The sequence below is a fragment of the Castanea sativa genome, chromosome 3 (genome assembly GCF_040712315.1).
Source record: "Castanea sativa cultivar Marrone di Chiusa Pesio chromosome 3, ASM4071231v1".
Classification (NCBI taxonomy): Eukaryota; Viridiplantae; Streptophyta; class Magnoliopsida; order Fagales; family Fagaceae; genus Castanea; species Castanea sativa.
In genome coordinates, this window is record NC_134015.1 from 2,760,620 (window position 1) to 2,773,071 (window position 12,452).

At 35.9% G+C, this 12,452-nt stretch overlaps 1 protein-coding gene and 1 long non-coding RNA gene across 2 annotated transcripts; both read left to right on the forward strand.

Moving 5' to 3' along the window:
- Window positions 1–332: 332 nt before the first annotated feature.
- On the forward strand, window positions 333–2,474 carry LOC142629969 (uncharacterized). Its single transcript, XM_075804030.1, has one exon. It carries the CDS (start codon window positions 589–591, stop codon window positions 2,407–2,409), a length of 1,821 nt encoding a protein of 606 aa, XP_075660145.1. The 5' UTR covers window positions 333–588; the 3' UTR covers window positions 2,410–2,474.
- A 3,954-nt stretch (window positions 2,475–6,428) lies between these two features.
- LOC142629975 (uncharacterized) lies at window positions 6,429–12,305 on the forward strand. The gene is made up of 5 exons (XR_012843179.1): window positions 6,429–7,356; window positions 7,851–7,987; window positions 8,676–9,263; window positions 11,919–12,095; window positions 12,237–12,305. It is a non-coding gene; the product is annotated as an uncharacterized LOC142629975 (long non-coding RNA).
- The last annotated feature ends 147 nt before the right edge of the window (window positions 12,306–12,452 follow it).

A 12,452-nucleotide genomic window follows, 5' to 3' on the forward strand; every position in this document is an offset into this window, starting at 1 on the left:
CTACTCTCACTTAGGGGTGTGCGAAAAACTGAATGGACTGACTGAAATTTTGAATTTTGGTCGGTTTTCTTTGATTTCAGTTTTTAAATTTCAATTTTTTTTTTGTTTTTGGTTTGGTGGTGGCGCTGGATATTTTTGCCCTGAAATTGACCTAACGAAACCGATTATATATATAATTATGTAACTTTAGCACATTACTGATCATTAGCGTAGTGGTGTTGTAAGTGTGTTTTGGCCAACTGATCCAAAGTTCGAGCCTATTAGCTGATATAAATATCACATTTCAGCCGCCCCCCTTCCCCAATTATTTTTTTAAGCTCTCTCACCACACCGCTAACTTATTAGCCTGATGGGAAATGTCTATCCCCTGAGCAGCACAACCAACCCGACCACTTTTGTCTCTTGATAAGCTCAGAAAAAAATTGGACAAAAAAAGGCCAATTGATGCCCTGTCACTCTCAGTAGCTTAGTTCAAGGAAACTGCCCTCAAAACCGAACCGATTCTCTCTCTCTCTCTCAATTCGCAAACTCTATCTTTTCGTTCTGATTTCCGCTGCCGAATTGTTTGCTTGCTGGGTCTTCAGGAAAATGGGTACGCTTCTTCGTTCTTCCCACGCTTGTTTTCGTTGTTATTGTTATTCTACTCTTACTGCTGCTGCTGCTGCTGCTGCTGCTGCTACTACTAGTATTGCTAGTGCTAAAAAAACCCCGAATCACAATCACAATCAAAATCAATTCTTGAAATCTGTTAGAGATCAGTGCAAATCTAGAAGCTTTACGAATGTTGATCATGCCTTAGACCTGTTTGATAAAATGCTTCACATGCGCCCTTTGCCTTCCATTGCCGATTTTAATCACGTGTTGGGTGGCATTGCAAGAATGAAACATTACCCAGTAGTCATTTCTCTAATTAAACGAATCGAATCATTCGGAGTCTCTCCCAATGTTTTTACTCTTAATGTTTTGATTAACTGCTTCTGCCATCTAAACCGAGTAGATTTTGGGTTTTCTGTCTTGGCAACAATTTTGAAACTTGGTTATCACCCAGACTCTGTTACTCTAAACACCCTTGTGAAGGGTCTCTGTCTTCAAGGTAACATTGCTGGAGCTGTGAAGTTGGTAGAATATATGGAGAAGAAAGGGTATCAACCTGATGCATTTACTTGTGGAACAATACTAAATGGTCTGTGTAAGATTGGACAGACTAGTATGGCATTTAGGTTGCTTAGGAAGATGGAAGAAGGGAATTTTGAGCTTGATCTGATAGTGTATAACACAATCATTGACAGTTTATGTAAGGATAGGTTGGTAGCTGAGGCCTTGAACCTTTTCACTGAAATGATGAGTAAAGGCATTCAGTCGGACCTTTTCACTTACAATTCCTTAATTCAAGGCCTATGCAATTTCAGCCGGTGGAGAGAGGCTACTACTCTGTTGAATGAGATGGTGCGAAAGAAGATCATGCCAGATGTGTATACCTTCAATATATTGGTGGATACACTTTGCAAAGAGGGAATGCTGAAGGAGGCAAAAGAAGTTTTTGACGTGATGATTGAAAGAGGAATCAGGCCTGACACAATCACTTACAATTCTCTAATTGATGGTTACTGTTTGCAAAACAAAATGGATGATGCAGTCAAAACATTTAATATGATGGATGAGAGGGGTTGTTCACCTGATGTGTTTAGCTATAACATATTAATCCATGGATATTGCAAAAATAAAAGAATTGATGAAGCAAGGAGCCTTTTTGATGAAATGTCCAACAAGGGAGTGGCTCCTAGTGTTGTGACATATAGCACTCTTATAGGTGGGTTTTGTCAAGTAAAGAGACCCCAGGTTGCACTAGTCCTATTTCATAAGATGCAAGCATGTGGCCAACTTCCAGATCCCCAAACCTATGCTATCTTTTTGGATGGCCTTTGTAAGAACAAAAAAATTGGAGACGCGATGGCATTGTTTCAAGAGATGGAAGACAAAAAGTTGGACCACAATATTGTGTTTTACAACATTTTGATTGACAGTATGTGCAATGCCGGGGAACTTACAACTGCAAGAGAAATCTTTAATAGTCTTCATGCAAAAGGATTGCAACCTAATGTTCGGACTTGCAATATAATGATCAAAGGGTTTTGCAAAGAGGGGCTAATTGATGAAGCAAGTGAGTTGCTAGAGAAAATGGATGGGAACCATTTCTCTCCTGACAATTGCACATATAACACAATAATCCAAGGGTTGCTGCAACAGAATGAGACAACAAAGGCTATGGAACTTATTAAGATAATGGTTGATAAAGGTTTTTCAGCAAATGCAACCACTGCATCTATGTTGGTTGACTTGCTATCTGCAAATCCAGCAGATAAAGTATTTCAAGAATTACTTATTAAGACTTTGCCAGTCAATCTATAGGGTGTATGTATATTTGTTGGAGGTGGTTATTTACTTTTTATGAAGTGATGTTTCTTTTCATATCATTGATGTTTTTTCCCTTTCAATATATATATATTTTAAAAATCTATAATTAAATAGGTTTTATTTGAAGTGAAGATTTGGTTTACCCTCACAAGGAGTTATTGGATGGGAGGAGAACTTTACTGTCTATGGAGTTGTGATAGATACAAAATAGGTCTTGGGAACCATATCACACATGAACAATGCGATCAGCTCTCCTAAAATTAGAAGTGCTATGTCAATAACATTTTTACAACAAATCATAAGTGATAACTTATTATTGGTTTTAATTTGAATTTACTACTTAAATTACTTATTTGTTCACTAGTAACAACTAATAATAACTTGCCACTTAAGATTTGTTATGAAAGTGTTGTGGACATAGCTTTTCTCCTCCTAAAATAGCCATAAAAGTTGTACCATGAAAGAAATAAACTTCAATTTGATTCTATTCCAATTATTTATATATTCTATTGTTTTATAAACTTCAATTTGAATTGTCCAACATGGGAGTGGCTCCCAATTTTGTCACTGTAGTCTTATAGGTGGGTTTTGTCGAGTGAAGAGACCTTAGACTGCACTAGAGCTATTCCATAAAATGCAGGCTTGTGGCCAACCTCCAGATCCCCAAACCTATGCTATATTGACAGATGGCCTGTGTAAGAATAAACAAATTGTTGAGGCAATAAAAATGTTTCAAGGGATGGAAGGCAAAATGCTGGGCAACGATATTGTGATTTACTGCATATTAATTGACGGTTTGTGTAATGCTGGGAAACTTACAGCTGCAAGAGAACTCTTTTATAGTCTACTTGCGACAGGATTGCAATCCAATGTTCAAACTTACACCATAATGCTCAAAGGGCTTTGCAAAGAGGGACTAATTGATGAAGCGAGTGAGCTGCTTGAGAAAATGGATGGGAACGGTTGTACGCCCAATGATCACACATATAACACAATCATCTAAGGGTTATTGCAATGCAATGAGACATCAAAGGCAATGAAATATCTCAAAATAATTATTGACAAGGGTTTTTCCAGAAAATGCGATGGTTGCAACCATGTTGGTTGACTTGCTGTCATCTAATTAAGTAGATAAGAACATTAAAGAATTGCTTCATAAGTTTGTGTGAAGGTTTTTTAACTTCTCCAGATCAAGGACTAGCTTCATATTTGTACCCATCGCTTGTCAATCTGTAAGCAACATGTATTTTTTATTTTAATTTTTTGGATTAAATTTTATATTTTTTACAAGATGAACTTTCTTTTCATTTATATATGGAAGATTGATCGTTCTTTTAATTGTTCTATCTTTTGTTGAGATTTCATTGTGCACTGATGTTGTTGCTTTCGACTTATTTTCATGGATAGTTATTTCAAATTTTGTCTAATGTAAAGTTAATGCGAAATATATTTGTTTTAAAGTTTGGCCTTCTCTGTGGTCATACATCCATTAGGTAGTGGAATAAACGTTAATATATGTATATTATGCTTAAATTAAGTGTTGGAGTTGCGTGTTGAATGTTACAATAAAAGTATAATTATGCTTAAATGTAAGGTGTAGTGAATAACTTACTTCTATTTTTATGCTGAATTTGTCTTAGTTTCACATGCTTTCCTGAACTGTATTGACACTAGACTTGGGAATTGGAACCAATTTAGATTAGTGTAGTTTGAAACACTTTTGAACTTAATGAAGTAGCTTTTTTGTCCACTGACTTGAAGATTTGCAACTTAATGTGTGGAGACTGTGGGATACAATAACACCAGCTTCACTGTCTGGGATGTTGGGGGCCAGGACAAGGTATGTGATCTTAGTATTTAAGTTTCATAACAACTGAAAGTTTAAGCATAAATGTGAAATCAGGAATATATTGTTAATTATATCATGTTTCTGTAATATTTATGTGCACCTAGTTTCTTTAGTGCTTGTGAACGGTCTTGTGCTGACTAGATATTGAACCATTAGCACACAAAAAAATCCATAAGCTAAATCTACTAGCTACTTTCTGATTCATTTTTTCCTTGTCTATTTAAGGAAAAGCTATTTAGCTTGTGGCAGACATTTCAGACAAGTATCTGATAACTTGTGTTTAGCTGCTGTTGGTTATTATGTGCATATGTTTGTCCTTGTGCTAATTAGATGCTTGTCCATTAGCACGCAACATAAAGATAATGTATGTACATTATTTTGAGCAACCTTGTCTTTCAGTTTCTTCTTTAGTTTTAAGAGGAAGTATGTTTTTGTGTTAGTCATTCGTGATTTATGTGCTAATTGACAGTCTTGTGTTGATTAGTTATTCCATCAGCACAACATATTCAAAAGCTACATTGAATGCCACATTGTATTTTCAGTTTTTCCTTATTTTATGTGAGGACAGCTATTCATGTTGTGGCGTACATAGTCTATACACACAATTATATATATGTATACATACATACATACATACATACGCAATTAGGCATGTGTATACTTGAATGGTTGTATGTTTGTATTATGCATTAGTTGGTTAACATAGGTACTATTCACATTTTGAACATGGCATGCTTATGGGTGATCCATTGTTAGTACTGTGTTGTTGGTGATCCACCAAGTTAGATTTATTGAGAGCTATACTTTCCCTTAGGCATTATTGTCTGTCCATTTTCTAAGTCTTGTATGGTGCATGTACAGATTTGACCTTTGTGGAGACATTACTTCCAAAACACTCAAGGGCTTATCTTCGTGGTTGAGGCTAGGGATGAGCTGCATCGGATGTTGAATGAGGTAACTAAAGGCTTCATCTTGTTGTAAACTGAGTGGAACCTGTAATGTTTTAGTTTAATTAGATCTTGGAAAAGGTTATTGATTTTTTTATGTTACTAGCCTATTAGAAACTAACACAATTAAACATAATTAACAATTCACACAATTAGTTGGATCATTTTATTATTGACATTGCTTTGTAATACTGTTAGTCTCTGCAGTATTCTAATTCAACTGTTTTGGTATTAATAACATATATACCCCGTGTACATCTTACTGCCAATAGCTCATTTTACTTACCATCTCTCAGTTTTGTTTAAAATTTTCTTGTGCATAATAATATTGCTGGTTGAATGCCTAGGATGAATTGTGGGAGGCTGTGCTGCTTGTATTTGCAAACAAGCAGGATCGTCCAAATGCCATGAATGTTGCTGAAATAACTGATAAGCTTGGTCTTCATTCCCTCCGTCAACGCCATTGGTATATTAACACACGCACACACACACACACACACACACACACTCTCTCTCTCTCTCTCTCTCTCTCTCTTGTTTTACCCTATGCATAGGAAATTTGGTATTCACTGATTGGGGCCATTACTTTGGGTTCTATTTCAGGTTTATCCAGAGCACGTGCCACTTCAGGGGAAGGGCTTTAGGAGGGACTAGACTAGCTTCCCAACAATATTGCTAACAAGGTTAGGCTCTATTGCTGCATGCAACGTAAGTGATAATCTTCGATATGGTTATGGGCTAGTTTATTAATATTTTCTATTTGGTTCTTGCAGGCTTAGGAGATCCGTAAATCTTCATTTACTTTTTTGGGCTGCAATCTCTGTCAAAGGGGATTTTGTCGTTATGTGGTGTTTATGCATTTTACATTTGATATTGTCTTGAGAATGTATCTGTTTGTTTAGATCATTGTTACAATATGATAGAAATTGACATTTGCCTTGTAGATTCTAAATAATTCATGGTAGAAGAAGCAAGTGAGATATTTGAGAAAATGGATGGGAGCGGTTGTTCACCTGACGATCACACATATAGCACAATAATCCAAGGTTTATTGCAACACAATGAGACATCAAAAGGCAATGAAATATCTTGAAATAATGGTTGACAAGGGTTATTTTGCAGATGTGGCAGTTGCAAGCATGATGGTTGACTTGCTGTCATCCAATCAAGTAGATAAGAACATTGAAGAATTTCTCCAGAAGCTTGTGTGAAGGTTTTTTAGTATCTCAACATCAAGGACAAGTTTCATATTTTACCCATCACATGTCAATCTTTAAGTGATGTGTATTCATTTCATGATTTTTCTATTTCATTTATGCATGCATGGTTGTTTGTACTTGTTCTATCTTTTGTTGCGATTTCATTGTGCACTCATGTTGTTGCTTGGAAGTTGGAACCCATTTTAGTGGATAGTTGTTTCAAATTTTTTTTTTTTGATTTAAATTAATGCTAAATATTTTCAATACAAAATTAACTTAATGGTTTAGTCAATATGACATTTACGATTTAAAGTAAATGAAATGAATTGGAAACTCCCACCTTGTGATCATATAGCTGAAGATAGTTCATATGTTAGTGATTAATTACATTTCATGGAGCTATTGTAATTTCATTTTGTGGTACGTACGAGGCTAACTTGGGTTAGGTTTCTTAGTTTTAGTTAGTGATGTTATGCTTAAAGAAACCAATATTTTTGAAATACACAAGGTTAACATAGTGATGTCATGTTTGGTCAAGTATAAGGTAGATAATCCCATAGGTCTTGTGAAATATACAACAAGGTTTATAAAAGTCGTGTTGTAGGTTACTGCAAAATCATTATAATGAGATATTTATTGTATCTGCACCTTCTGGTCTAATTCCAATATTCACGGTTTTGAATATTGTGTGTACTATTAGGAAGTAGGAACTAAGTGATGTGAATGTATGTATGAGTGTTTTCTTGTTAGGTTGATTTGGTCTTTGACTTGTGATTTTGGGAATTTATCCTGATATAAAAGATGGGGTTTTCTTTCACCAAGCTTTTCAACTGGCCTTTTGCCAAGGAGATGCATATTCTAATAGTGGGTCTTCATGCAGCGGGCAAGACTACCATTTTGTACCAGCTGAAGTTGGGAGAGATTGTGACCACCCTTCCTACCATTGGTATTCTTTTTCTATATTGTTAACATTTTTTTTATTATATAAAGTGCTGCTTGTTTGTAGTTATAGGTAGTTGGATTTTACAAATTCTTTTGTTGCTTAGAATTTTGCAGGTGACACTTATTTTCATAATAATTAATTAATTTATCCAAACATCTGAAAATGTATCTATAATAATTTATGATTAAAAAATATTTGAACTTTTCTCTAGCTAAAACAGAAGGACAAATGCTTCGGTTAACTTTCCTTTAAAAATATGTTTTGTTTGGGATTTTTAACCGAACAAGATTCTCTCAAATTATTTGGGTCGGATGAGTTTGTCATTAATCCTGGCTCAAGTTGTTGCCCTTAATTAAATCATTCAGAACTTCATTTATGGCAAAGGTATATACTTCTAGGAATGACTTGGTTTGGGTGTCATTGCAATTTCCAAGTAGAAGCAATTGAAAATTTGGCTCTAAAAATAAACTTAACTAGCATTGTGTACCTCATGGTAGATCCTCATAAGGAATTGTTGGATGAGAGAACTATGAAGGAGAACTTTAGTCTCTATGGAGTTTGAAAGGAACTCAACCCAAAACTCAAACTGGCTTGAGGAATGAAGGCAGGACTGGAAAATGGGTTCCTGGCTAAGGTACCACTCACATCACATTGTTTATCGGAGACAGCAATTATTATATACTTTGTAAGATTCTCAATGTTTTGATCTAAATTGGATGGTTGACACCATTGAATTGAAATGATATTTTAACGTATTATTGATCACCTAATAAAGTATCTAGAAATGGTTGGATTGGAGCATAATATAGCCCTGAGTCCTGACAATGGTGCAATTGTACAAGGTTTGTGGACTTAGAGATAAAGTATGCCATTGTGCTCTCTTAACATTAGCTAACCAATGCATCCTCCATTAGATTAATATAATAAATTAATAATATCTCCGCCTATGCTTTACATGCATTACCAATGCCAAAGATGCTGTTTTCATTTCCATTCATAATTTATTTACTTTTTTTTGAATATCATAAGAAATTGCTTTTTTATTTTTGGGTATCAGCGACTAACTTGAAGAGAATTAGTTTAGAAATTTATTTAGTCTGTTGATCTGATGTAGTAACAAACTTTGGGTCATCTTCTGCACTTATCAGTGTTGATGGTTACGAGCAGTTGGAGCTAAAATCAGTAATGGATTCAATCATAATGGTTTCTACATAGTTCTAAAAAAATTCCAGTATCATCCCATAAGGTTTCACAGGAAAAAATATGTCCTTGTACTTTGAAAGAATTCATGGAACCATTCTGAAATATTTTGAATTCTCCAGGTCAGCACCTGCAGAGTAGTTTGCAGTATTCCCAGTTGAAATCAAGGGAAATGATGTTTCATTGAAGTTGAAGCTATTAATGGAGAGGCCCTTCTTAGATAATTCAAAGAATTAGTATGGTACTGATAAAGAATACTCTTTTGAAAGGCTATCTTTTGCATGGAATAACTTCAATTGAAAGCTGACAGTGCACACTTGTCCATTGCCAAACAAACTTGAGCAACAAATTTCCTGTCAATGATGCTGGTGGCAACAGCTAATATCCAAGGTGCATACTTGGAGAGGGTTAATGTTTGAGGCCCTAATTTTCCAGTCAAACTTGAAGTCAGGATGCATTTTCCAATGGCATGGAAAGACACAGAGTGGCAGGTTGAAACCGAGGGACATAGAAGTAATATCAATTCTATCAGCCAGGATGTTTGCCAAGGGGCATCCAAATGACCTGCGAACTAACACAGATTTTGTTGAGAGCTAGTGATTGTTTACCAAAGAAGTTGGGAGAGAGGAGTTGAAGGTTTTGCTAAATTTTTGGCAATTATGACTACCACAGAAATATCTGTCCTTCAAATCGTATAGAACCTAATAAATGTAAGGAATTGTGCTTAAATTTTTCTCTTAAAACATTATGCATCTGTTGGGGAAGCTTTGTTGTATTAAAGAAAAGTTATTAGACATTATTAGAACTTTAAAAAAAAAAAAAAGTTTAAAGCTGACTAGGTTTGTTTGCAAAGTTAATCTCAAAAAAGAAAAAGAAAAAAGGTTTGTTTGCAAAGTGGATGTGGGTTCAAGGTTGTATTAAAGCTTTCCATAAAAATATAAGTATTTTTAGGGAAATAATTTCTATTTTATATTATTCTAATTATTTTATATATTTATATATGGAAAAAGTTTGGCAACAAAATTAGTTGTAACCTAGAGCTAGAACTCCACTCAATATCATTTTATTGGATGTGAATTTTGACAAACATTATTTTATATTATTCTAATTATTTTATTCGTTTTTGCTTTTGAGGTTTCTCATAGATCTGTTACATCTAGGACCTTTTTAGATGTAATTTGTCGGAACCCATTTTGATTTTTGTTCCATAGAATGTTTTGTGTTCGTAGAAAATTGATGAAACATGAATCAGTGGCTGTCTTCCATAAAAAATGTTATCTTTATTATTTATAAATAATAGGCCTTTTTAAAAATATCATCTCCTTTTTTCATAGATCTGATTCATGGTGTAAGATACATATGGTTATTGATGGGTGCAAATATTTGTGTTTTAGATGGGTTTAGTCAATGAGAATTGTATATGATGGTGTTGTCAATTAGGATGGTGTTGTCTTGTTTTCAGGCGTTTACGGGTTTGAAGGTCAATGTTGGGAAAAGCGAGATTGTCCCCGTTGGGGAGGTGAATAATCTAGATGCTTTGGCTAATGTGCTTCAGTGTAGAGTAGGCAGTTTGCCTATGAAATATTTGGAGATGCCTTTGGGATCTTCTTTTAAGTCTCCCTTGATCTGGAATCCTATTTTGGAAAAGATGGAGAAGAGGCTCTCTGGGTGGAAGCGTCTCTATTTATCTAAGGGTGGTAGGCTCATGTTATTAAAGAGTACTTTCTCAAGTCTCCCGACATACTTTCTATCTCTCTTTACTATTCCTAAAGCAGTGGCGATTAGATTGGAAAGTATTCAGAGGAATTTCCTTTGGGGGTCTTCTGAGGGGGGTTTTAAATATCCTTTGGTGGCTTGGGATAAGGTGTGTTTACCCGTTGAGATGGGTGGATTGGGGTTAAGAAAGGTGGTGTCGTTTAATCAAGCTTTATTAGGGAAGTGGCTATGGAGATATGGCCATGAAGATACCCACCTGTGGCGTCGGGTTATCTCTTCAAAATATGGCGAGGATCAAAGGGGGTGGAGGACTAGAGACTGCAGGAGGTCCCATGGGTGCGGCCTTTGGAGAAGCATTAACGAAGGTTGGGAGGACTTTTCTAAGCATCTTTCTTTTGTAGTGGGGCAAGGAACTCGTATCCGTTTTTGGCATGATAGGTGGATTGGTGATGATACCCTAAAAGCTCTCTATCCTGAGCTTTATGTGTGTTCAGCGGTTAAGGATGCCTGTATTTCTGAGGTTTTGTGGATTCCAGAAGGGGGTACTGTTAGAGTATGAAATTTAACGTTTTATACAGCGTTTGAAGATTGGGAGTTGGCTGCTTCGTATTCTCTACTCCGGCTTATCCAATCTCGCATTCCACAGGGTAGTAGGAGAGATACCCTTTACTGGCGGCTTAAAGGGGATGGTATGTTTGACACTCGGTCTTACTACCTCGCGATCCGAGGTGCTTCGAATTCTTGGCTTCCTTGGAAGGGGGTTTGGAAACCGAAGATCCCCAAGTGCGTGGCTTTCTTTCTGTGGTCTGCTGCTCATGGTCGGATCCTCACCTTGGACAACCTTATGCTTAAGGGTCGGCCTTTGGTTAATAGGTGTTGCTTGTGTTGCAAGGATGGGGAGTCGGTTAACCATCTTCTTTTGCATTGTCTTGTTACCCATTCTCTTTGGTCTTGTATGCTTCAGACCTTTGGGATTCTTTGGGTTATGCCAGGGTCGGTGGCGGAGTTGATTCCTTGTTGGCATCAGTGGCATGGAAAGGATAAGTCGGACATATGGAATTTGGTTCCAGGGTGCTTAATGTGGATTGTGTGGTTGGAACGAAATCTTTGTTCCTTTGAAGACAAAGAGAAGACCTTGGTTGAGTTGAATCTATTATGCCAGCGTAGTCTCTTAGAGTGGTCTCGTTGTTGGGGGTTTTCTAATTGCTCTTCTCTCGCTGAGTTTTTGCCCTCCTTTAACTTTGTTTCCTAGTAGATTTTTCTTATTGTTCATCATCATGAACTCCTTGTATGTCTTTCTTTCCTTTATTTATAAAAGCTTCCGGATTACTTATCAAAAAAAAAGAGAATTGTATATGATCTCATTTTTGAGATAAAGTTGTTTCTTTTAGATCTTTGGTAATTTAATTCTGTGATATATGTAGACTGTTGGGCTAATTTGATGTAGGTTTCTTAGGTCAATGCTTGAAAAATATCATATCATAACTATGAGTTGATAAACAAGACACTTTATACCATACGGGTTGATGTAGAAGTCATTATAATCATGGATTTGAATATTGTGTGTATTATACAATCAGGAGTTATGTGATGTGTATATAGGTAGGTATGAGTTCATTTATGTTAGATTAATTTGGTATCTGACTTAGAATTTTGGGGATTCAACTTGAGATAAAAGATGGGGCTGTCTTTCACCAAGCTTTTCAGTCGGCTCTTTACCAAGAAGGAGATGCGAATTCTAATGGTGGGTCTCGATGCAGCTGGTAAGACCACCATTTTGTACAAGCTCAAGTTTGGAGAGATTGTGACCACCATTCCTACAATTGGTATACTTTTTCTATTTCTTTCAAAATTGTTTGGTTGTATAGATGTGCTGCTAGTTTGTAGTTAGAGGTAGTTGGATTTTACCTTTTTTTTGTTGCTTGGCATTTGATTTTTGCAATTGATACAATTTGCATTTTACTCAGGTTTCAATGTAGAGACTAGAATACAAGAACATCAGCTTCATTGTATGGGATGTCAGGGGCCAGGACAAGGTATGTGATCTTAGTATTTAAGTTTGATAACAACTGAAACTTTAAGCATAAATGTGAAATCAGGAAAAGATTGTTAATTATATCATGTTTCTGTAATTGTCATGTGCACCTAGTTTCTTTAGTGCTTATGGACGGTCTTGTGCTGAC